This window comes from Pipra filicauda, unplaced genomic scaffold, assembly GCF_003945595.2.
Source record: "Pipra filicauda isolate LSUMZ 115617 unplaced genomic scaffold, ASM394559v2 scaffold127_size2900866_pilon, whole genome shotgun sequence".
Taxonomy (NCBI): Eukaryota; Metazoa; Chordata; class Aves; order Passeriformes; family Pipridae; genus Pipra; species Pipra filicauda.
The window spans coordinates 174,857-200,794 of NW_024103740.1; the positions used below are offsets into that span (position 1 = coordinate 174,857).

Below are 25,938 nucleotides of genomic sequence, written 5' to 3' on the forward strand. Positions count from 1 at the left end.
TTAGCAAATCTTGACACTAAATTAAAACAAACCTAAAAAAGCGCAATGGTTTTGATAATTCTAGAGAAAAACAATGTTTTTAACAGACTGAGCAGGAGAAAATAACAACCTCACGGTGCGGTGTCTGAATATTGCGGGTCTGCTTTATGGCCTCTTCGTAACGAGGAGGATCTTTTGTCTTGGACACTGTGTTGTTGAAGAGGGGCTGCTGAACAATGTAAGGCTGGGCTTGGGATGGAGAGCCAGGCTGTGAGAAACAACAAAGTCAGCACTAAATAACATGCTTCAGGGAATGCAAGATGTGTCAAGGGCTACAGATTAGACTTTGTCACCCCCACTACATATTAGTGTAGGTAATCAGAGGGATGAAATGAGAGTTTCTGTCTCACACATATGCACATTATAAGCATTATTAAAATCTACAAAACGTTCTTCCTTGAGTGAACTGCAGTATGCACACAGTCACGTTATTTAAGAATAATAACAGAAAACTGAACTGTACAGAACACTGTGGGGCTGACCTTACCTTACTGGGAGTAGCAGGTCCATTCTGCACAGGGGGGGCGTGATTACCACCGGTGTGAATGTTAGAGTTTGATGTTTTATTAATAAAAGATTGTGACGGTGTTGTAACTGGTGCAGTCTGATAGGAAAACACTGCATTTGATGTGGTAGGTGGAAAAACCTGTAAAGGATTAACAGATCAGTCTTAGACTGTGGGTTAAAAAAAAATTAGTAACATTGGGTAAATAACATCAATGAAAACTATTTCTTCTGAAGTACTTGCTTGCTTAAATTCCCTGTTAAGTGAATGTTATTTATACTGATTTTCCCCTCCAATGCAGTAATTTGTAAATCCAGAACAATTGATCTTTGAAAGAAGCTCTGTGCTGTGACACACTTTCACTCACTGATAACTAGAAATATTTTCCTCTGATTTCCCAGGAAGCATGAGGAAAGAGTAATATAATTTTTCCAAAATACATTCCAAAGACTATGGAACAGTTGAATAGCATATCCATGATTTCCCCACCTAGTGGACAGTCACTAACATGAACTTATTTCTAGCCCGATACAAACTGGTACATGTATCCACACCTGTCCTATGGTGCCACTTTTAAGACAGAACAATTGGTTTGTGCCAAATGGATTGAACAAGCTGTCTGAAGGGTACTGATGCCCACGGAGTGGTGTTCCCCTTTGCTAGCCAGCTCTCCAGGGAATGGCAAGGCACAATCATTCACCTTCTAAGATCAATTCTTATCTGGAACTAGAGCCCGAGCAGAAGCAGATTAGGTGACACTGCACAGGTACAATCCCCAAATCACAGCAGAACATGGGATTCGTGAGGCACCGGAATATAAACTTGGAAGGCTGAGATATTTTGTAACAGTTGCACAACATACTGTAGCAATTACCCTCTTCATCTTGAATTTCAATTATTCCTCGAGGCAGGCTGAAAATCCTCCTTGTCCTAAGTAATATGAGCCCTATAATCAATGGCACTGATAAGGAAACAATAAAGGTCCAAATCTAATCTCCAAGTTCCTAATCATAGAGGTCAGCCTGAAGAGGCTCAGAGGAGGAGAAAACCTTTTCTTTTGTGGTGACTGGTGCTGAGGGGTTGCTATCAGTTACCATATGAACATGACTGGATTGGTACTCACAACTGTACATCCAGTGCTGATGAACATCTGTTGGAATGGGACATTACAGAGCTCATTGTTTTGGGTAGAGAGGAAGAGGAGGATCTCTCTCTAAATTCCCTGCATTCCTCAGGAAGAGGTATGGTGGAGTTTTGGCTCACTGGAACTGCCATCCTCAGTATCTGAGTCCATAGTTTTCTTCATAAGTAAGGATGAAATCAACAAGGAAAGTAAGAAAACTAAAAGGAACTTCTATAAAATAATAAATCTCTGAAGCCACAGGTAAAAGTTTTCTCTTGAGAACTGCCTGTAAGACTTCTATTTTGAGCCAATGGCAAATAAGAGGAACTGACTGGAATACCTGGTACTCCACTGGTATTAAGCATGAGGAAGGACATAGTAAGAGCCATGCCCTAAGAGTGCCATTAAGACAAAAAGTCTTTAGACTTATGTATTTATTTTCAAATGAAAAACAGAGTCCTAAAAAAATTTTTGGAAAGAGAAGTTAGAAGCCCATTGTATCACACACAAAAACGTGGTACAGGTGTTAGGTGACTTGCTCATTTATATATAGCACAGATGACACATAAAAGATTCTAAAAGCAGTGCCTGGAATTAGATTACACAACTATTTATCTTAATGCTTACTGCCATCCACAAACCTTTCTGACTTGCTGGGTCTGACCGAGTGCGTGCTGCGTGCTGGGGTTTTGGTTTGACTGTGGAGTGTGCATCTGAGGTGCTGGTATTTGTGATGGGGTCTGTATTCCAGCTTGTGATTGAGCCTAAAGGATGAAGATAAAATATTTGCATTATTTGTATCTCACAGTAATTTACATCATGTAAAAGTCTATTGCATTAATTATGCAGAATAGCAATAGCCTGTATTCTGGGAAGGATGAGCCTGAACTGTGCACAGGAAACACAACAGTTACTGTGTTTGGTACTGGTGGGTTTCCAGCCAAAAGGTGATGTTTATTTTGCCAAGAGAGTTTAAGAAAGATAAAGACAAACTGGAGAGTCCAGTGGGATAGCAATGAAAACAAGGGACAGAGAGGGCACAGATCAGTAAGAAAGTATAAGAGCTGCGTTTGAGTAACCAGAAGACAAAACTGATGATGCAAGAAAAAGGTTGTTTTTAAGATGATCATAGTAATTTTTAATAGGCAGTGAAAGGCAAGAAGTGTGTCTAGCCTCACAAAAGACAAATTCAGCTGGTAGTGGAAAACCTTCTGGAATATCAGTAAAGTAAAATACCAGAACAAGCTGCTTAATGTTCTTACAGAATTCTACCAGGATTTTAGAACAATTCAGATGGAGATCTGGGTGTGTAGATCTTGCACTGTGGACTGTGGGGCCCATCCCCAGCAGAATTTTCCATCCCCCAGGAGGATTGCTGAATACAATGGTGCACGTGCTGCATCAGGTCTCAGCCCACAGTGTGCACAACAGCCAGGGACACCTGGAGCTGAAAGAATACTCTGCTGGCAAAGTAGCCAGGTGAGCGGCAGGGGATTTTATCCAGTTATGTCCCAACAGAGCCACTGGGAAGTATCTGCTTACTTCTACCTTAGACCAACAGCTTACACTGTTTCAGCTTGGTCAGATTACTTTTATACCTCCGCATTTTTAACCTGTCTTGGTTTATGCTGTATTTATTCACTGTGATACTACCTATAATCAGCCTAGAAATAATATTTGTGTAACCATGGTTTCTTTTTATAAGTCCATGGGAGTTCTACAGCCTGGCATTCACACGTTAAATAAAATGAGCCATCGTCACAGAAGGAAGTTCACACATGTTCTGCAAACAGGTATACCTCAAAATAAAGTACTGGGATCGTAACTCTCTATTACAATATGGAGGTAAAAAAGTGCTGGGATATGCTGATATAAAGCAAATTGTGCATGGAGGCATTACCTGGTAAGACAATTGCTTTTCAGGAAAGAGTATCTGGGAACAAAAGTTGGAAAGAAAGCAAGTACCAGAAGCAGATATGAGGAGAGTGGCACTTAAATTTTTCTACTCTCTTCTCTCAAGCAGAAACAGGCTAAGCCTGATTTTTAAGTTAATCTTACAAGCAGTACATTTACCTACTTATACTAAATTACAAACTAGTGCCATGCAGTTTACATGATGAAAAACAGAAACCCCCTTACCTGCAACTTGATGTTTCCAACTGGTAGCTGCACTGCAGTGGCAGAATTCGGTCCCTGGATAGACAGTGGAAGGAGCAGCTGTGCAGTTCCTTGGGTAGTTAATAAAGCTTGAGGTTGGGCAACAACTGCAGTTTGAGGCTGCCTCTGTGGATTAACATAAAATTGAGAAATGGCATTCTGAGGTTCAGCTTTGGCCACGGGTATCTCCTGCTTGATAACAACTGCCTTTTTGGCAACTGGATTCTGGCCACTAGTGTACACTGACTGTCCTAAGGAATGGCTGGCCACAGGTATGGATGGACTGGTACTCGAGCAGTCAGCAGGAGCAGTTTCATCTTTGACAGCAGCACTGAACTGCTTCTGTTCCAAAGCAGCTGAATTCCCACATGTCTGAGACTGTTGCTGTTGTCCCCGTTTTTCAACCTCAAGTTGCATTTTCAATACTTCCACAAGTTTTTGCTCTTGTTCCAGTTTCCTTTTGAGCTCTTCAATCTGCTTCTCCTTCTCTTGGAGCTTGCGGTCCTTTTCTGCCACATCCAGCTCTATGGCTGAGATGGTGCCGCTGCCGCGGCTCTGGCTGTCATCGGTCACGTTTGCTCTGAGGGGGGACGTGCTCAAGAACTGTGACGGCGACATCATGGTCATCATTTCTGTGAAAGTATCGGCCATACTCGTGTCATCTGTGCTTAGACTCGACTGCTCTGAGGGAGAGGGGGATATAGGCAAAGGAGAGCTGATGTTTTCAGTATTTACTATTTTGCTGCCAGGTCCAGTAGATGTTTTTTCTGCAGGGAAGCTGGATATCGTATTAGCCACTGGTTTATTTAGTGTTGCAACAGGAAATGCCACAGTCACTTCCCCAGTGTTACCTGTGGCCCCAGCAGAAGTGGTTACTGTCACAGAGGTACTTGTAGCAACCCCGTTGTTGTTGAGATCTTGGTAGCTTTTCAGACGCTCAATGAGATCTGTTTTTGTTCCAGACACTGGTAATCCCCTCAATTTCAACTCCATTTTAAGTTCTGCTACCTGAAATAAAATAAAGCATGAAAATAAAAAAAGATTTAAACATGCTGATACACATTCTACTTTATTACATCTCAATAAGAAAAATCATTTTTTGCTAGTTATTCCACCTCTGGGTTCTGGCAGCATGCATGATCCATGACCACATTTCCGTGACCTGCTACCTACTTCACTGTTTAAGTGGCCAAAATCTTAGTAGTGTTCAGTTGTACAAAGAGCAGTAGCAAACTTATGATGATTTTTAACAAATGTTCAAAATGGAAAAATGCACAAAAAGCTCCAGTTCTGAGCTAAAAACTTGAGAAGCAAACCTGTAGATGATGGCAGCAGTGCTGCTGATAAAAGCACTGAACCCCTTTGCTACACCACCAAGACACAGATCTGTTTCTGAGAAACTTTATCAGGTCAGTTGGATGATTCAATAGACCCATCAAACACAAAAGGCTCTCCTGCTAATTAGCAACCAAGCAGCTACAGCTATGTGCCATCTGGGTTTCTTTTACAAACAGTATAAGGAGTCAAAATTAATTTCTGATAGAAAAATGTTCTGTTTTCCAGTAAGCTTTCAGAAAAAGCAAAGTGCAAATGTGTTGAGTGTAAATTAATTATGTGCTTCAAAATATCAATTAAAAAAGAACAGTCACAATGACTGGCTTCTGTTTATGATGAACATACAACACAGCTAACTGCAGAGTTGGGCTATATGTGTCTTAGAGCTACCTCTAATAGAATAAAAGAACCTCAGGAATATTTCAGTCCTTAGCCAGTCTAGAATTTAAACTGGAGGTCCTTGTGATTTGGAAATGATGAAAAATCACAGCAATACATTTTACATCTCTAAAACCCACAGCAGTTTTCTGTGAAGTAACTCTCTACCTAGCAATGACTATCAGCTGTTTCCCCCAGTCTGCTCTAAGTTTTCTGTTTTCCAGCAATTCATTTCTGAACTCTTAATCACAACTGACTTCGCTCATTCCGTGGTAAAACCACCACCACATGATCTTCCAAAACTTCTGGTTTTTGTCCCTTCAAAACTAAAACAATGCTCATTCCCATCCCTCACAAAGCCAGCCCTTGGTAGGGAGGAAGGAATGAAGTGCCCACTAGATGTCCCTACCCCGCTGCTCAGGCTTGGCCTGTCTGTGCTGTTCAAAGATCTGAATCTTTAAACTCCCACAAGCTGCTTCAGGTTTGTTTTCATTATGTCCCTCACAGTATGATTTCCTGTTAAAGTATTTCTGAAGGAACAAAATCCTATGCAATGCCTTCATAGAGCAGTTTAAACAGTTATTTATAACTTCAAGAAACTTCTACAAAATTCAGTGTTCATTTTCAGATGATGTGTTGAACTCTGGTAAGAAGATCTCTTCTATTCTCTTTTACTGGTGTTATTTCTGTGTTGGCTTTATAGCACTGACCTCTCTGAACACGTTTTTATTAGGGCAATTTTAATTTATACTGCTTAACTAAACCTCTGTATTGATACACTGAAATTGTCATGAGGAAACTATTGCTCCAGTGTTTAAATCTGCCTGGGCTAAAATGTCACATGAAGTGAACCTTATAGTTTACCCAAGGGATCAAAATGAGGTACCTATACAATGTGTCTGAAATCCTTCCTCTTCTAATTCTTTGGGAAAGAAATGTCATTTCTAGAACATATGCATGTGAGGAAGCTCTATTAAATATTTTAAGTTCAGAAGAGCTGTGTATGAAAAACCTGACACTTATTCTAAACAGTTAGGAGGAAAGCACAGTTTTCATTGGTAACAACAACTGAGCACATTCTTGACAGTCCCAGTTTGCAAGTAATGCCCTACAGTAATGCACAGGAATGGATGGATCCCTCTGATCTTTTACCTTCAAGTCGTCCAGGCTGGAAGGCAGAGGCCCAGGTTTCCTGCTGGGAACGCTGCTGTTCTGCCTGGGGGAGCTGGCAGCTGACGTGGGGGTGCTGTTGTTCAGAGTGTTCAGTGGCGTGTTCCCATTGTTACTCTGTTTGTCATTCAGTGGCCTTCGAGTAATAAGAGGGGCAATAATGTCAGTGCTAACTATATTATGTTTGCAACCAAGAAATTCTCAGTCTAATGTCTATCAAGCTAATGGTCAAATTAACTTTTTTTACAAATACATATTTAACGTAAGACATTACCATTAAATGTAAGACAAAACAGACATGAAAACATAACAGAGAGTAGTATGTTGATATTTTATTTTCTGTGAAGTGTACTAATTTATGCTTCATAGTTTTGATTGTTGTCATAGTATCCCTGAAGGATACTGTGGACTGCAAACTCAAGTTATACAAATTAATCATCAGCTAGGACAATTACTAAGTTTTTAGTTTGGCACCAATAAAAAAAACTCACAATACTGAACTCTGTGTATCAACCCTACATACATGTCCAACATTCATACACAGTAAGGCAGTTTACTTTGAAGATGTATTGTTACCAGCTGTACTCAAAAGAATCTCGTACAAGGATCTCAAAGTAATGGTAAAAAAAATTAAAAATGCCATCATTTACACTGGGTACCATAAGTCAGCTCTTTTATTTGGTTCAGCTGATTTCTGCAGAAATGTTTCTGAAATGTCAGTAAATGGAACATAAGAAGCGTGGGTAAGCAGGCAGAAACACCACTAGGCCAAATGTTAGGATACATGGTAATTATAAATACAACCACAGATGGCAGCTTTAACTTTCCTAGCCTCACTTGCTGAGGAAAAATAACTGAGTGAAAACTCATTTAAAAAACAGTTGAAAGTCGTTTAATTTGGGGTTGTGTGACTGTGGCATGTTACACTTTAAGCACTTCTAGGAAATGACTGGTCTTAGATGATGAGAATGAAACTGCAGATAGTCAGCTTCTCATTCTGCTATGGGGTGCTGGCAGCTCTTTAAACATTTATTTTTCTGACTGCTTCTGCCTATAAATCAGCAAGTATACTTCTCACTGTTCAGTGCTAAAGATCAACACTGATGAGGAATCATATAAGCATTACAGATGAGGCTATAAACAATATACAGATCTTATCTAATTTAAAATGACTGTTATGTCTTATTGTAAACTGCAAGAATGTGTTTTGTGAAACTGATGTCAAAAGAAAATAAAGCCACAATAATAGTATGTGTCATTGTAAAACACACACTGTAACCTTCTCCTCTGCTCTGCCTACCTACGACATATTCGAATGACAATGGTGTCAAAACTTATGAGTTTCAAATATTCATCTTGTCAGAAAAAATGCATCTGACAGGTAAGAGGTTCTGTTTCCATGAAACACAAAAAAAACTAGGACCACTTCAAGGCTTATCAGACTTCAGGAGTATTTTAACAAGAGAACCACCTCATCACCTTGTTAAATGAGGCAAATAATACCCCCAGTGATGCACAATGCCATTTCAGTTTTCTTGGGTTCCAACGATCTCAACAATTGCAAACCACATTTCCTTGTAAAGCACTAAGCCTATAACTGATGTAAATGTCTTTTCTGTAAAGGACACAAACAATGCTTCACATACTTCAGTGGTGCAGGCAGAATTGTCTGGTAGTTGTAGTGTTGTTGCTGTTGGCTCAGGATCTGCAGCTGCAAAAACAGTTGCTGCTGTTGTAGCAGACGAGCATAGTTGGAGTCCATCTGTGGCTCATTTTTCTCACCTTTCTGATCAGGTGGAATATATTGATGATACTTCAATTTTTTCACCCTTGGCTTGGGTTCTTTACATTTCTTGCTCCGATGCTTATCATTTGGGTTCTTTGGGTGGCTTTGCTGTTTACGGATGGAAAAGATTGAAAGAGCTACAACAGATGTCATTTAAAGCAGTTATACCTGGTGCAGAGATAAGGCATGCTGAGCACATTCACTGCAAAGAGCTGCTGAACACAATTATCCCTGCAAACCTCCCCAGAAGAACCATCTCCCATCTCCCAAACAGAAATGCTGTGTTGATCCATGCACATTTATTACACACACAGCCTGTTTTGGGGGATATCTGAATTTGTCATTAGGGTCCTGCATTAAGTAAGCTGCTACGAGTGCAGTGATTTCAAAGGATATAGCCACATTTATACTAGAAATTCACAACTAGAGGTCATCCTGGTAAATGAACTGAGCTCATTTCAGGTAGTTAGTAGAAGTCTACATACATATATGCATTACACAGCTGAAGATAGCAAAGTTACTGAAATGAAACATTACAGACATCTTGAACACAACCCCCTAACTGTATTTGAAATGGTTTTCCGTGCTGCTGGCCAGGTCAGTGCAGAAAGAGAACTGAGTATGTTCTTCAGATATTAAAATAGAAGGATACAGTCACTTCTCTCATGCCTTCTGCTTATACATTAAATCAGCTAAGAAAATAGTTTTGGAAAGGGGGCAATGCTTTTCACCAGTTTGGTTACAGGCAGACTATGAATGCAAGATCCTATTAAATTATTCTCCATACAGAACTAGGTTAGAAGAGATTCATTTCACCAATAGGAAGCTGAAAGTCGGTACTGTCCTTATTCCTTAAAAATTGCTTCCATAAGCAATGTAATGCATAATTCTGCATGAAAACATCTGCCAGCTGTACTGTAAGGACCTCTTGGAGTAATGAGCTGGTCCCTACAAGTGTTACTTGACCTTAGCACACAAAAGCTTTGAGTCACCAACCCCGTGTGTCCCCTGACCACTGGCAGAAGTTAACTGTTAGCTACAGGCACTCTAACGTTACTCATGGACTTTTCCATTAAACACAGCACTGGAAAAGGACACAGATAATGAATGCTGCCCTCAGATGCCAAGGGTACAGTACCCACCTTCACTAAGGTTGGCCCAGGCTTTGCTGCAGAGACAGTGTTTGTGGTCAGGGTGGTGGCAGCAGTGGAACGTGTGACGTGCTGTTCGATTGTTGAGGGAGTTTTGAGAAATTCAGGAACTGGAGAGGTTAAAGGTGGATACTAGTATTAAAAAAATATAAGGAAAAAGAGAAACATTAAAAACATCCACCACCTGAGTAACTGAAAAAAAGGTGAAAAGGTTAAGACAATTTACTATCATGGTAAATTCACAAAATATTTTCGGAAGGAATGGTGAAAACGGAACTCTTTCATGTACATGCCTACAAGTATTCTATGAAGCACATTTTGGCATACTTCAAACATAGCAAATAAACCAGTTTCTTACCTTGACTCCTTAGTTTGCTAAGGAAACAGTGCTTTAACACTATAACTTTGAGGCTTTCAGTATTTTTTCTGCCTATGAAGTCAGAATCTTGTGTACACAAGGAGGATCTTAGCACCCAGACAAGTACTGCCAGATAAGCATCGCTTTCATGAAGGTCAGACATCAACACAGGCAAACAAACTTCTTGTTTCAGCAGCAGCACAGCAGGTATATTTTGAAGACACTGATTCCTATATATTTTCAATATATACATTTCTGTACCTGACTGCCAGCACAAGTGTAAGATACTGTGCAGGTACAACCCAGGAGTTGGTTCTCTTGATGTTACAGATGTGTGTAATTTCTTCCATAAACTTACTATAATTTCATATAGGCTTAGAACTTCATTATTATTTTTTTCCTGGCACCACTATACCTACCAGAAAACTCCCCAGAGTTTTCCTACATTAAAATCAAACTTTGCTCAGCTTAAATTTGTCATATCAATTTTTATTGGACTGAAATTGTTTTCTGATTTAAAACCTTAAAATTTCCTTCTGTGGTGAATATCCCTCTGATGGGATATAGACTCTGTACATAAACAGATCTCAGCCCTTGTGATCCTAGACATATGAATGAATTTTTATTCTTTTCTCACAAAGACATTTTTCATTCCCTGATCATCCTTACCTGTTACAGATGACTGTGTTAGTTTTCCTTAGTCTTTCCTGGACATAAGTAACTGGAAATGTACAGGATATTCCATGTAGGGTCTCACTGGATCCTTACAGTGGCATTAACACTTCTACTGGAATTATCTCTTCTGACACACTTGTGATTTTAAAGTCCCCAGCAGCTCACAGTCACTACCAAACACTGCCCCCAAACTGCCTTCTGCCCCGGTTTTCTCTGGAGTCTGTCATTGGAAGGAGAGGCTTTGCGTATTTTTCTTTTTAAGAACTATTCCATTCTATTGCAATTCCATTTCTCTCCTAAAAGCCACATCAGCCAGCTCTTTGTGCAGAATAACAATCCAACTGTGTGCTGACTATGCTTCCTACCTTTGTTAGGTGACCCATTCTTACGTCAAGGGTGTTAATGGTAACATGAAACCAGAATGTCCCCAAATCAACTCCCATAGACACTATTACCAATTTCCTTTCAACCCAAAAATTCCCTTTGTGTCTCAGTTCTGGTAATCTCCATTTTCAGTTTTGCTAGTGCTTAATATCATACAGTATTAAATCCAGACAGATGAGATCAGTTGCATTTCCATTGTTTTAAGAAAGTAGTTAGATCACCTGGTACAATGTTCCTTTTATAAAAGCCTCTTCTTTTTTCTGTATATTCCTATCAGTAAACATCCCTTCGAAATTAATTCTAATTAAGTTCATTTCTTCCCACACTCTATTATTCTTCCATGAGATTGTACCACAAAGGACTTAAAGATTTAATGTGCCCTGTCACTGAAACAGTGTGCACGTGCCTGTCTTGGGGTTGTGTCAGTCTATGGTGGTGGGCTAAGGATACAAATGTCTCTATTGTTATCTCCAAGTTTGGAAGTGTTTGCTCTGGAAAGCATCTGGTATCTACACAGTGTCTGTTATTTGCTGGACTTGCACAAGAATTGCCAGGGGATGTCAGAGGGACTTAGCCTTTGAAAAAGGGTTCTGGATGCTGTATTCCAACATCCTGCACTCCTGTTGCTATCAAGTTTAAAAGGTATATTCTAGTTACAGCAGTACAGTTTTAAAAAGCACTTGGTTTGTCTTTGAATCAAAGTGTCATGTACCATATTACCATAAAGCACAGAGGAATTCTAATGACCTCGTGATTTTCTATTTCTTCAATTTTCTTTTCATGAAGTCCCAATTAAAAGGCATTTTAAATGTTTGCTACTTCAGCTTATTCATTACATAATCTTTTACTATTCATCATTCTGATCTTTCTTGAAGCCAAATGAATAACTTGACTTCAAACATATTGAGCTACTCTTTATGGGCTATGAAAACAAATCCATGATGACAGCACAACAAAACTCTTAAAACTGGAAAAGTTAGTAAATTAGAAAAACCCAACCAAACAAAACCAAAACCACAACAATAAAACCATCCACTACCAAAAAAACAAATCACCTCTTTAATTCACTTTGTGTGAAAACAGTGGCGTTAAACATTCTCCTCTTGCCAAAGTAATTTACTTTTATCCTTACATTAGTTTTAATCCTATGAAGGATTAATGGCTACATGAAACACAAAGCTTTTTACAGACTTTCCAATTTTACCTGCAAGTGTGAGATGAAGTAATGAACCATGCATATAATTTACTTTACATGTCTTCAAATTCAAAAAACTGAATTTAACAGGTCTTGACTTCTTAACTTGATTACTGCATAAACTAACAATTATTTCATTTGAATAGATCCCTCTTTTCAGATAATATGATTTCTGCACCTTTTCTGCTGGATGCAAACAAGCATCTAGCAGGTCAACAAGCTGTATTAAGAAAACAGTTATTATATTCTGTGCCATCAAGCAAAATACTTCAGTTGTTTTGAAGAGAACTGTTTAATGTCTTGTGAATTGTGAGCACCACAATTTGGTCTGTTTAGAGTGTGATTAAAATGCCTAATCCTTCCCAGATGCAAATACAGTGGGTTAAAGCAAGTTTTAGGTCACCAGTCAACAAGAGCTGAAGTTCTCAAAGTTATGTTGCATCCTCTGAGGTCTGGAAATGTGCAGAGGAGGAAGCCTTGCAAAGAACTGTGGCTACACTCCACTGCTTTCAAAACATGCTTTTTTTTATTTTTATTGTAATAAAATTTAAAATTCATCAGAGGAAGTTAAAAGAATAAAGGAGCAATTCGCAGGCACATCTCCTGTAGAGACATGCTGGGCTGTTGTTCTTTATTTCAGAGGGAACAACAAGGTAAGCATCTGTTTTATTCTGCAAAAGAGCAACTTCTCATGTTGCTCTTCTCACAGAAGTGGCTGTAATACCTTATGAAATCCATAAGCAAAGGACTGAAGTTCTATCTGAAGTGCTTTTTCAATCACAATCAAGTGCTCTGTTACTTTGTTTCTGTAATCACGTATCTCTCTTATGCTTCCTACTTGAAAAGCTTTTGGCTGGTATTATTTCGAGTGTTTTTATTTAACTCTCCATTAGGAGCCTAACTCATTACTTAGGAATCTAATTTCATGTGGTTTGTTTTCAATTTATTCAACACAAATTATATTCTCTCAACATGAAACCCAAATAAAATGGAAGTGCCATACTTTGTGTCCAGCACTGGTTTTGAACGAGAACTTTGCGATACTTTTTCTATCTACTGTGGTAATCAGAAAACCAAGGAGAGCAATTCCAGACCCTGAACTACTCAGTTGCCAAGTGTCCATGGTCATCCAAGACAATATGGTCTTCAGAGTACCAAGTACACAAAGCTGAGTGCAATATTATTACACTGACATAATTTGTAAGTCACTTCGAATATATAATGCTATGACGAAAAAACAAGTCTTTCTACTAAAATATTTACTGAAGTATAAACTTGAATGGTATGGTAAAATGCATCAATCTGAAACATAAGTTATTTTTCTGTGATAATACAGCTGCTTTTGTTTATGTACATCAGGAAAACGGGCTGCCTGAGAGAAACAGGAGCTCAGGGTCAGGACTTGCCCAGCTGCAGAAATTTAGTTAAAAGCAAAGCCTTCTCCTCTTAACTGCTCTTAGTGAGTTTAAAATGACTAGCTGAGGTATGACAGAAAACATCATGAATAATTATTTAAGGTAAATATAGTAACCTTTAAATAAACAGGGTCTCTCATTAATGAATAAACTTACTGATTAACTCCAAGGTGAAGATAAACACCTGAGAAGCAAGCACTGTACAAGATACTCTAGAAAGCATCCAGGTAACTATGCTTGTGCATATAAACCTGTGCTTTCAGTAGCTCACAGAAGATAAAAGAAATTAATTTGTAGCACCTGATGTTTAATTACTGTTTTTACAAATTATTTTACATCAGCACTTTTATAATGTATTTAAAGACAGGGTAGGTGATGTTACTGTCCATTTAAAATCATGAAAATTAAACTGTTCGAAGAAGAGTTCTCTTTCACATTTTTTTGTGAAAACAGTTGTTTTCATTCAAATTCATTGCTCTTTAAATCTTCACACATTTAAATCTACTATAAAGACAACATTTTATCTGCCATGACACAGTTATTTTCCTTTCTTTCTAAGTAACTCGAGAGAATACTAAAAACCTCATAGAACAATCAACATAAATCTCACTTTCATTTCTTATATAGAAAATTCCTTAGGCACTTTTTAAAAACTATAAGAAAGAATATTTAGATTCTGTGGGAAACCTTTTTTTATGGACTTTTCTGAAGATAATGGAACTGACGTCAAGTGTTGTTTCAGCTCAGTTTAATTCTAATGAGTTCAAGACCTTGCTCAGAATGAAGACAGACATTAAGTAATCAATAACAGCTGAAGTAAACCATGGCCATGACCTTTCAAACAACTTCTGGGAAAGCTGCAGATCTTCTATGGGTCATAATGAATTTCAGGGAATTTATGGCTTCACTACAGGCTATGGGAATTTCATCTCTGCCAGCAGCTAAGCCAGGGCTCCAGTCTGTGCACTCCCAAACAGAAAAGGGAGTGCCAGGCCCCCCTCTGCAGCAGCACATGGATTCATTCCATGTGAAACCATGCCCCATTTCTGTAGCTCCAGATCAAAAACACACTGTGAAGATTTAAACATTTAAAAGCTGTACCTGTGTTGATGTAGCAGCATTTGGGGTTATAGGTGATGGTGAGTCACTGGTTTTTGGCTCACCAGGGGAAGCTGCTGAACCCTGGGATTCTTGGCTGGCTGGCTGATCTGGTGATAAAGCATCGCTGCTGTCTTCATCAAATGAAAAATCATCCAAAGCTTGAGGATAATTCTCTTGTCCAACTGCTACAATGTTTACAAAGAAACAAACGAAACACATTTTTTTTTGGTTGTACAAATTAAATTTAGACACTCATAGGAGAATTAGCCAATTGCTGGAAAATGATCAGTTTTGAGCAGCCTAAACATATGGTGCCTATGTATTTACTGTGTTTTTAATACAATGACAGCCATATTAAATCATATGCAAGGAATGGATAAAACCAAGCGTTTAGCAGAAGTGGTTTTAGTAAGAGATTAAAAGGAATGTTCAGCACATGTGGAGTGCACACAGACACCTCCAACACACTGAGCATTGGCCACAGCTCTGCCATTGCTTTGTACTAAATCAGTTCTTTTCCAAGACAGTACTATACTCCAGCTATATATGTATAACTTACAAGTTTCCAATAAAAATAGGATGACTTTAATTAAATGATGACAGAGTTTAGGACTCAGAAGCTGAGAGAATAAATAGTAACAAACTTAGCATATGCTTCCTTCTAGCAAACTTTGCCCTCAGGAGTTAAATGATTATTTTCCACAATACCCTGGGGATAAGGAACAGAAGCTGTGGGATTTCTACTTGCCTATAATAGCTTCTTTAACACTGGAGTCTACAGGAAGAATATTTTTTTCTACCAGTTCCATAGGGCCAGGTCTCTGAGCAATCTTCTCATTGAGATCATCTGCCAGGCGAGCTCTCTTCAGCTTCATCTGAGTGGCCTGGAGAGAAGGCTCTGCAACCGTCTCTGCAAGGACACGCGGCATTGAATATCCTGGGCCAACCCTTCCCCACTTCCATGACAAACAGCACCCTCTTGCCTTTGCAACAGCCATTCCACTTTTATCAAAACCAACCCATTAGTATTCTGAAAATTCTCAAATCAGTAAGCAAAAGTAAGATTATATGAGTAGATGTTGTTTATCCCCATGATTGTGTTTTTCTAGAAATGTAATCTCTTCTTAACAGCAGTAATACCTTTGGTAAACATCTGTATAATGTCCAACAACAAAGCAGAGAATATAAAGTGCCTGTTATAATCTGGAACATTTGCTGCTCTAATGGTTTACCAGTAGGAGTTGTGGTAAAATTTAAGTAATCCATTGATTTTTGGATTCTCTCTTCACAAATTTCTTTAAAAGTTTACCTTTAAAAACAGCTTCTAGCACAAATTTGAGTCTTCAAAACTACTTTTCAATGAAATTATGGAGATTGTCAATATGAATGTGATCTATCAATGTAGAAGCTCCTACTAGGATTTAACATTCAAATGCATGTTTTGAAAAATAATGGCTATTAAATTCACTTATGGTTATTTGGTAATCTCTATATTTGGTTATGGGGAAACACAGTAATGCAGCCCCATTCATAAAGAGACTTGTTTCCAATGACTGAGCAACAAGGAAAGTTAACACAGCAGGGTAACAGTCATTTATTAAAGGTTCAATAGGTTTTATATTATTATGTTTATATTCTAAAGGTTTTATAAAGGGGGAAGCACAAGACTGTCAGATCATTTTAGGGCATGAGTAAGAACTGAAGCACTACAAGCATTCCATACAGACCATGGCATAATTACCATTATAGAATAAGAGCAATATGCAATAGCAAACAAATACACTGTAGACATAGAGAAATAGAGCAACTAAACCTTCAGAAATAACTGCCTTTGAAGTGTAATTCAGTCAGACAAGTGAGTGCACAAGTGAGTGCAGCAGCTCAGGGGCCCAGAGCTGGACGTACCTTCCAGGATGTGCATCCTGACCAGCTCCGAGCGGTCCGGCCGGCTGCGGATCTTGTGCTTCAGGAAATTTTCAGTCTTAGAAGAAAGGAGGAAATGGCATTAACTACTGTTTACTAGAAAAATCAAAGTTTGATAAATCCCATATCTCCAGTCAATGACTTGTGCTCTTTCATGCAGATGGGTGGACACCACTGTCAGAATATGGGGTTCGTTTTGCTTTTTTGTTTTCCTATCAGTTAAGCAGTGCTAATGAATTTCCATCTTCCCCAAACAAGTTGGGAATGTTGCTGGATTTGATCCCATATCACCATATAATCACAACAGCACAGATTTGCTACAGAAATACTGCACAAGCATAATTTACCCAAGTATCCCATCTTTAACTGGGGGGAACATTACATTGTGACCACAAGTTCATCACCCACCCTGATCTGTGAAGGCTTAGGAAAGTTCCTCTCAGATTTGACACCCATATTTTATTCTAATGAATTCTTCCAAGATAAAAGCACATGTTATTACTGTAGTGCTAATTTTCCATGTACTCAGAGAATTTAGTATCACACACAACTGACTATCCATTTCCAGATGTTAATCACAAGTTTACACAAAGTGGTTTACCCTGGCTCGCTCCAGGCTCTTGATCTGCTCATGGAATGCAGCTGGACTTTTCAAAGCTGTGAAGGGAGAGTAAGAGTTAAAAATGGCAGCAGTGATTTCCAAAAGAAATATCCTAATCAGCACATATGCATGGGTGTTTCCCACCACCTCGGAGTCGTGTTTGCATCTGACCAGGCTCACATCTGATTCATGTTAGTTGGGTTCAGAGCAATACTCCTATACAGAATACAGATATTACCACGGAACAGTTCACTTGGTCACTATGTGTTTGTTTACCAATACAGTTCCACAGTAGAAATTGTATTAGGTAAGCTTCAGAATGCCAAAATACCGTTTCATAAATACTGTATTTACTGTCTGACCATACCTCACACTTGCTGTTATTAGAGAGAACTGGACTGTCCCTTAGGAACTACTGGTGCTGATTTAAAAAAAAATATAGAGACCTTAAATGTTCAGATTAGAAAACAGAACGATGGTTAGCTGCTAAATAGCCCAAAAGAGTAAAAATCACTCTTCAGCTAGAAATAACATAAACTGTAGAGTGCTTCATCTCAACTGAATTGCTGGAAGGGTGAAACAGCAGCAGGCACAATCCATCTGAATTGCCATGCTTTTGGCAGAGGAGATACCACAGCACAAAACCTTTCACACTCTCTGACGGTTTACAAGTTTTTTCCCCAGGTTTCACTCAAAAGCAAACACATTGTTCTGTTCCTGAAGGTAATCAGCACTACAGACCTGGGGGGTGAAGATGCTTTAGCAAAGCAGTCTCAGGTCTGCTGCACACCCAGAAAGCTTCAAGAACAGATTTGCTTTAAGACACTGTGCTTTCAAGCTACAATTCACCAGTGCACACTGGGCTATTTTTAATCACTTGCCATAATTTTGGTATGTTTCAATGGCTGAGGTTTTTGTTTGCTTTTGATTAAAATCACTTTTCACAGTTGAATCTCTTGACAATTTGGACCTATTATCTTGTGGCCAGTCTCATTCCACACTGTCCACTTGCGGATTCTCGATGCTCTCTGTGCATGCCTCAATTTGTTTGGCAGCCCTTGCCATCCTACTCTTTAAAGCTGGCTTTGTTACTAATGTCCACTCAATTATGTAATTCAGTTTATTCAGTAAATTAGTCATAATTATTTAAATAGAGAAAATAAAAGGAGAATCAGACTACGTCTCCAAATCCTTGAGTTTTCCTCACAATTGCTGAAACATGATGAATTTACTGCATGCTCATGGAGGTTACCAAAAGGATTCCACAAGTCTTTTCCAAATGCTGATGTTATTTTTAATGACTCTTCATTATTTTATATATTCAGTTGAAAATACCTACAGTATTGAAATACAAATGACTAGAAATAACACAAGTCTTACGTGGCATGATGCCCTGGTCCACCAGCTGTTCTCGTGTCCGTCTCTGTTGCAGCCTCAGCTGAAGTACTGACAAAAGAAAACATTGATTCCCATGTGAGCACAGAAAGTGCAAAACCCCACGTAGTTCAACTTCAGAAATATGCTCTGTCTATTCAGACCTGACAGTCACCCCTAAGACCTGCTGTTCACACAGTTCAGAGCAGTGACTCCCAATCCACCCTGGCAGCAGAGGTTGCTGCTCTGTGCTCACAACTGACAGAGGGGCTGCATTTCACACACACATCCACTGTTCCTATCAGCTGGGCACTGTAAGGGGTATTAAGCATACATCAAGAAAACAGTGAGGTAAGAAGAATTTATACCATAAATTGCAACACATAATGACTCCAGAGCCTCATTACATGTCCTAAACCAATCTTCCGAGACTTCACTGCTGAAACAGAAATCATGTTTCCAGAGCATTTCAGAAGAAAAGCTGTACGTGTTTGGTTGATGGTTTTTTCTTAAGGATTTTTTTTTAATTTAAAGGCTGATTGTACATTTAAATAAACCTTGCTGAAACATAAGAAACTGAAGAGAAACCAGATTTTATGTGGCTTATTTAAAAACACCAAAAAAGTGACACAATCAGAAACAGACCTTATCCTCTCTCTGAACATCAGAAAATGCTGTTTTCCAGACTAAGTGTTAGCATAATTACTTCAAGGAAAAAATAAATCCAATACTGTCAAACATGGCAAAACTGTTTAGAAAGTTTCAGAGATAACTTCTTATGTTTCATTACATTTAATAAAATACAGTTTCTCATTGTTACTGTGTGAGTAACCAGTGTGACACACATTACATACTACATTGGGAACCACAAAACCTGGGGGAGGATATAAACATAAAAGCCTTGTATTTTCAAAAATTATGGCTTTCTTGTAAATTTTTCCAGGGAAAAGAAATAATAAGGAAAAAAAATAGTTGTTTCTTTCTTCTACTGTTCCCTTCCCCTTGTTTCTGTATCAATTTATCATAGTGCTTCATTATCTCTTTGGCACATACAGCTATGACCCCAATTTCATCTTCTGAACAAGGGAGGGTCAAGAGAAAACATACATTAAAGATGTAATATTTACATTCTTAAATTCAGACTTGATAGCTTATTATGGATGTATGATTATAGTATGCTGTTCCCATTGTATTTCATGAGGAAGCAAAACAAGCTAATGCATTGTCCAAAACATCAAAATGAATGTAATTTCTGAAAAATTAAGCTAAGGACAAAGTTCATTGTTTCCAGAATTTAAAAGGAACCAGCTTATTTCCTGTTCTGCAGTACAGGAAGGATACTCCTCTGGCTAAAGCATTAAGACCGGGAATAGCAAGTCCTGAAAACAAGGACATTATTTTCTTATGTCACACAAACATTGAGAGCTTAAATACAAACATCTTAGAGCTGTGGCACAGCAGATCTGTTCAGATTTTACAACACTGTTACACAAGAATTACAAAGGACAGAGATGAGAGAATGCAAAAATAACAACATTAAAATGGGAATTGATGAAAAACCATTCAAAAGGTACCTGAGTCCCTCTGGAAACTTGAAAATGTCTGCTTTAAGTAGGGCACTGTATTTTCCAAGTAATAGAATATGACTGTAAAAAGTTACCTGAAGAATTATTTTATAATAGTTCATTTTTGTGCTCCTTAATTTCACGTGTCTCCAAGTAAGCCATGACCTCTTCCTAAGGTATCCCTTACCAGCAGGTGCAAATGTGTGCTGCCTGGGCTCTGGCACCAGCTCAGAGGCTGTGCTGGACCCTGCTCTCAGAGCCCTCCCCAGGCTGGGCTGGGGCACAGTTACACACTCCCACCAAAGCCACAGAGCAAGTTCAAATCTTCCTGCAGAAACCCACGTGGATGTCCAAGTCCACTTGGTCTAATCTACCCAAAAAATGCAACTAAGTGTGTGCAAACATGCATTTATGGATGGATATCCAACTCTACAAATCCACAAGCTTTAGTATACAAATATGCATTAAAAAAATCATTCCCATGGCAGTGCAGTTCAAGCATACAGTCTAATGATATAATGTTAAGCTTCTAACCCTGGGGATACTTCTCAGAACTTCCCCCATCACTGACACAAAGCCCTGACTCAGTCACTAACTGGTGTGGTGTTTACAGGAAAGCAAAAAATCTCGGGTATGTTCTTGTTCTGGATTTCCTTGCTTACAACCAGTAAGATCAAGCAAGCTCAGAGTCTGCCTTAAAACTAGATGTACAATCCCTGTAAAAATCTTAAGCGAGTCTTACCCACCCAAGTCATGTGAAAGAAAATTTATATACAGCGTGGCACGACTACTGTATTCAGACCCAATATTTTTGGTTCTGAGTAGATTAAAACTTGTCTTTCTTCTGTTCTTTAAACTATGCTTTCTTTTACACAGCTAGAAAGCTCTGGCAAGGGTGGAAAACCATGTCCTGCTCTGGGCAGGAATCTCATCCATACTGTACAGCTGTATTTGGTCCAAAGTTACACCACACTTACATTTGGCTTTCTTGGAACACCAAGCACACTACAGATGTGTCTGCCTAATCTTTTACCTAGTTACAGGTCAGTTCTAAACATATGCCTCTTTATTTCAGGCCCAAAGTCTTCAAGCAAAATGACCTGCTCCAACATCAGTGATGTCCACAGTGGAGCTGATTATGTCAGACACAGTAAGTAAACCAGAATTAGTAATTTTTTCAATTAATTCTGTGGAACACAGTGAATGCTGGCAATATTAGACCAGGTACAGGAATGTTAGTACTGCTGTGGTTCATATACCAACATAGAACAGGCAAGTAATTGATTCAGAAATAATGCATTTGTGATGGTATTTCTGATTTCTAAGATGCTTTGTCCTCAGACTGTCTCTGTTACTAAGCTTTCTCACAGACCCGATTTTGTAGGTGTAGCTGGCTCAGCTGTAGCTGCCTAAGCTTTGCTAGGATGGTGCTTTCAACGTTAGTAAACACAAGTGGGAAAGAATGTTATTACTGAACACGTTGTAATGACCAGTATTTCCAAATGTAGATGATGGGAAGCCCTGCTATGACATTTATTGTACTGTATCTAGGATTTGTGGCTTCAATTATGATCAGACATTTGGCTTAAGCTGTGCAGCCAAACTGACCCATACCTAAAGAATGTATGTGCACACAACCCACATGCACTCAGGTGTGAGCAGGGAACCAATCCTGCCTGTCTCCTAACACTCCCTGCCTGCACAGCATCTGGGAACCGACACTGGGCATCACAAAGCAAATCAGGGAGGATTTTGAAGCTGTCCCATCTGTATCTGGACAAGTCACAAGAACTGTGGGAAAACTGAAAAAAAAGGAGAGATAGAGAAGACACAGAACGTGCAGTTATTCACTTTCTAAATAAATACCATGAACTTATAGATTACATAATAAAGGACAGCCTGTAGCATGACTAATAGGGAAGCACTGCAGGGGGAATACGAAAGAAGAGATGACTCATAGTTAGAAAGATGGTATAAGATGATAATAATTGAAGAGTTTGACTTGACCAGAGCAAGGAGGTTAAACAGAAATAAAACTGGATGAAAACCAGATGTTTGCTTTTGCAATCAACTCAAAATTAAGAAGGTTAAAAAAAGGTTTGGTGTCTAAATTTAAAAAAAAAAACATAAATCCTGAGCAATCAGATGTATTATTAAAGAAAAGAAAATTTCTAAATAGAAAGCAGTAGTGAATAAAACCACTAAATATATTATTTTTAAAAGCTGAAAAGCTAAAAAAGTTTTGCTTTTCCAAAGCAAACACACTGGGGAAAAAACCCAACATTTATATCTCTATGAAAGACCTAAGGACCTAAAATACTTTTAGCCCCCACACAAAGTAAAAAGCAGAGATGTTCCTAAGGAAGAAATGGCAACACCTGTACTTGAGTTGCATAACTTCATCTAGTCAGAGCATTTCTGGGTTACAGATGGTCACTACAGACAGCAGTGACCCTTCTCTTCCCTCTGTGGGGTGATGGACAGCAGTTACAGACAGACTTGTCAGACTGGAGGTGAACCTGAAGGAGGTATAAAGGAAAGGAGCAGGAATGAGGTTTGGGAAAAGCTTAGAAGAAAATGGGGACTCACAAAAAGCAGCTCAAAGAGCAGCCAGCCAGCCAGGAAGATGGGAGTCATGGAAACTAAATCACAAGTTTTCAGTAAGGAAAACACGATGAAATTATCTTCAAAGACAAGGATGAACGATGTGAGAATTGCACTTTGGCAATTTATTTCAGTGAGAAACCATCCAGAATAGAATTCAGGTTGGTTTAAATCTACCGTAATTAACGCTGATACAGACTTTGCTTATCATATATATAGAACTCCATACAGCAAGAGATTTCTAGAACAGTCAGTGACACACAAAGCAGTAAATCTAATAAGGATGGATGAGACAGGGGGACACAGCTTCAAAAAAAAAAATCTAAAACCCACTGAAGCATTATCCAAATATAACATATATGTATTTTGCTACTTGTTCTAGTGAGGGTTTAGAATTTTTCTTCCCCCTCCCCTTTATTTCAAAAAACTCTTTACAGAAAAGCCAGCACAGAATCTGGGGAAGGGAGAATTCAAAAGACACGAGGTGCAGGTACTACAAAGTTCCCCTGGGAATGGTACTTACTCCAACACTGTGTTTAACAGATTGTTCTTATCAGGGTAAATCCGTTCAGCTTGTAGCCAGATAATTCACCTCTCACTTTTACACTGGTAAAATCAGGCAGTTACCCACATAACATCTAAAATCACAGAAGATGATCTCTGAAATAAAGGCCTCAAATTAACAAATATGTTAATACAGTGTTAATATTAGCAATACTCTTCCTCCTATTTCAAGTGCATGTGCAAAAGAAGGACTGTGTTAACACCACTGAGCAAATCTAGTTGCTAGAAGATGGTACAAATATTTTGCACTTCACATTATCTGGCAGGACTCCTCCTTCACACCACTGCAACTCTTAAAAACTGTCTGTGAACTGCTTTTGAATAAAAGCCATGCACAGAGAGGTCAGTCAAATTCCTGTTTTGACTGAGGGAGAAGGGCGGGTGTTCTTTCTCATTTTCATGTCAGGGTATGATTTTAACACTTGAACACCAAGAGATTTCAAAATTTCCAAGTGTTTTCTTCAGTCAATAAAATGATCATTAAAGCCTGCATAGCTTACTTAATACCTCCTGACAAAACAGGAAAGCATAATCCCCCTCACAGCAAGAACATCTGGTTATCTGACTCTCAGAGTCAGCACAAGTCTTGTGACTGCACTGGAGGTGTGGATTTTTCACCAGCTGAAAAAAATGAGCACCAGAGGCTGGTGCTCCCACTCTGACAGCTTCCTCCAGTGGCAGCACAGCAGGGAATCAACACTCCAGGAGCCAGGGAACAGAGATGGTGGTAGGACAGGGAGAGGTCACCTGTAAACCGAGGCACTTTATCATGCACAGCTGTGCTTCTGTAAAGCAGCAACTTTTATAAAGCCAATGGCTTTTGTTCTCAGCCAGCGAGTCCTGCTCAGGGCACACACACTGAGCCCTAACGGGGCACAGGATCAAGGACACCCAGAACCAGCAGCTCCTCGAAGGGCTGCGAGGGGCTGAGGGCAGGAAAACTGGCAAACAGACACTTCAGGAGACACATCACGTTCTGTACGAGCCCCTTGGAAAGGCAGGACAGGAAAGGAGTGTCCAGTCACGTCTCACTCGGTGTGAACAGCAGAATGAGGGAAAATAAAGGGTATTATTACATCACCTCCAACAAACAGCTTTTATCAAAGCTGAGCAAGTGATCTCTGTTACAAATCTGTAATGTGTATCCTATGGAAGAGCAGTCTCAAAGTAGTCCTATATCATCACAAGCACTGGAATGTAAAGAGGCCAAAAATAAATGGATAGTTGTCCTACAGGAACAGTGCTATCTGTGCTGATTGACAAGCTTTCACCACTGCTTCTTGTCTTGAAAAATCCCAGAACACATGCTGTGCACAGTTCCAGCACTAGTAATTCCACCTCTAACACAGTTCATTACTAACCTATTAATTTAAAATCAGATTTTATCTTTTTATAGAAGGTACTATGAAACAGCAAATAGCTGTTGCCATTTCACAATTACAGGGCTGAAGGAGAAGGGCTCCATCACCCAGTTCTTTCAAGTGGCAGCAAAAAGAAAAACAATGCATCCAGATTTTTTTTTTAATGTTCCGTATGTAATCATCTCATTATTTCTTCCAAAGTTTAAATCCAATGGGTATTAGCTATTTAAACCCTTAAACCTGCAAGTAAAAATGGGAAAATGTCATGTCCAACATTCCTGCATACCCCCTTGGAAATTTCCAAGCGGCAGGAACTCCAGAGCCGGCTGCTAGGCTGGCTGCCATGGAAACAGCGCTGGAAATAGGGCCTTTTCCTTTAAATGAGGAGCTGTTCCACTGAAAGCCTCCATTTCTTCCTGCCAACTTAAAGCAGCTTTTCTGCAGCCAGAACCTCTGCCCGCTGAGGCTGCAGCGCAGGGAGCGGATGCTCGCACAGCCCCGCGGCACCGCCGAGAACAGGGGTGGGCTCTGCCATCCCACCCTCCGGAGTCACTGCAAACCGGGGACTTGGCACCGGGACCGCAACACTGACACACGGGGACGAGCAGCAGGAGGGCAGGGAAGTGGAACAGAGCATTTCATCACACGGAGGTGGGCTCGAGGAGCGCTCTGAGCATCAGCTTTGTATTAGAGCTGCAGCCCAGCCCCACAGGGCAGCACAACTTGAGTATCAAGGCCTTTCTGTGCATCCCACAGTGTTACCCCTGCACCCAAACCCCGTCTGCCTGCACTTCAACGATTATATTTTCTAAACAGCACAACTTTACACTAAGGTCATTTTCCAGAGACAGAGGTTTTGCTTTCTCCTGAGCTGTGATTGTTTCTCCCTCAGCTCTATATGAGGTGTGGTACTCTATTTAATAAATTATTAAATGCTTCATTGAGACAAAAATGGTTAATCTTTTCCACTAATATTTGTTCTGTGAATAAAACAAAAAATTAGTAAATGGAATGTGCTGTATAATAAGTAAAAGAAAGAGCAGGTGATAGGCAAGGCACACATTTCAGGAAGGGTATGGAGTGTGGGGGCTTGCACGTGGCACTACACGTTCCACTTGAGCAAAGTCAGAAATTCGGTAATCCAATGCTCACTTCATTTATGTGGCATGCCAAA

The 25,938-nt window shown here is 39.4% G+C and overlaps 1 protein-coding gene and 1 long non-coding RNA gene across 4 annotated transcripts in view; one reads left to right on the forward strand and one right to left on the reverse strand.

The window, feature by feature from the left end:
• Nucleotides 1-25,938, forward strand: part of LOC113982705 — a 72,279-nt gene that overhangs the window by 11,975 nt on the left and 34,366 nt on the right. Inside the window, exon 3 of the long non-coding RNA XR_003538852.2 lies at nt 21,311-21,385. This is a non-coding gene — a long non-coding RNA (uncharacterized LOC113982705). The remainder of the gene's footprint in view (nt 1-21,310; nt 21,386-25,938) is intronic.
• MRTFB (myocardin related transcription factor B) overlaps nt 1-25,938 on the reverse strand; it is a 71,823-nt gene that overhangs the window by 8,120 nt on the left and 37,765 nt on the right. For 2 of the 3 annotated variants that reach the window (XM_027711158.2, XM_027711161.2), the window contains 12 exons: nt 18,677-18,742; nt 17,297-17,352; nt 16,678-16,753; nt 15,521-15,682; nt 14,773-14,957; nt 9,636-9,776; nt 8,354-8,601; nt 6,690-6,843; nt 3,807-4,832; nt 2,309-2,431; nt 527-685; nt 110-247 (listed from right to left, as the gene is read on the reverse strand). In XM_027711158.2, coding sequence (XP_027566959.1) covers nt 110-247; nt 527-685; nt 2,309-2,431; nt 3,807-4,832; nt 6,690-6,843; nt 8,354-8,601; nt 9,636-9,776; nt 14,773-14,957; nt 15,521-15,682; nt 16,678-16,753; nt 17,297-17,352; nt 18,677-18,742 — 2,534 coding nt within the window. The remainder of the gene's footprint in view (nt 1-109; nt 248-526; nt 686-2,308; nt 2,432-3,806; nt 4,833-6,689; nt 6,844-8,353; nt 8,602-9,635; nt 9,777-14,772; nt 14,958-15,520; nt 15,683-16,677; nt 16,754-17,296; nt 17,353-18,676; nt 18,743-25,938) is intronic. The other variant, XM_039390043.1, reaches the window with a different exon arrangement.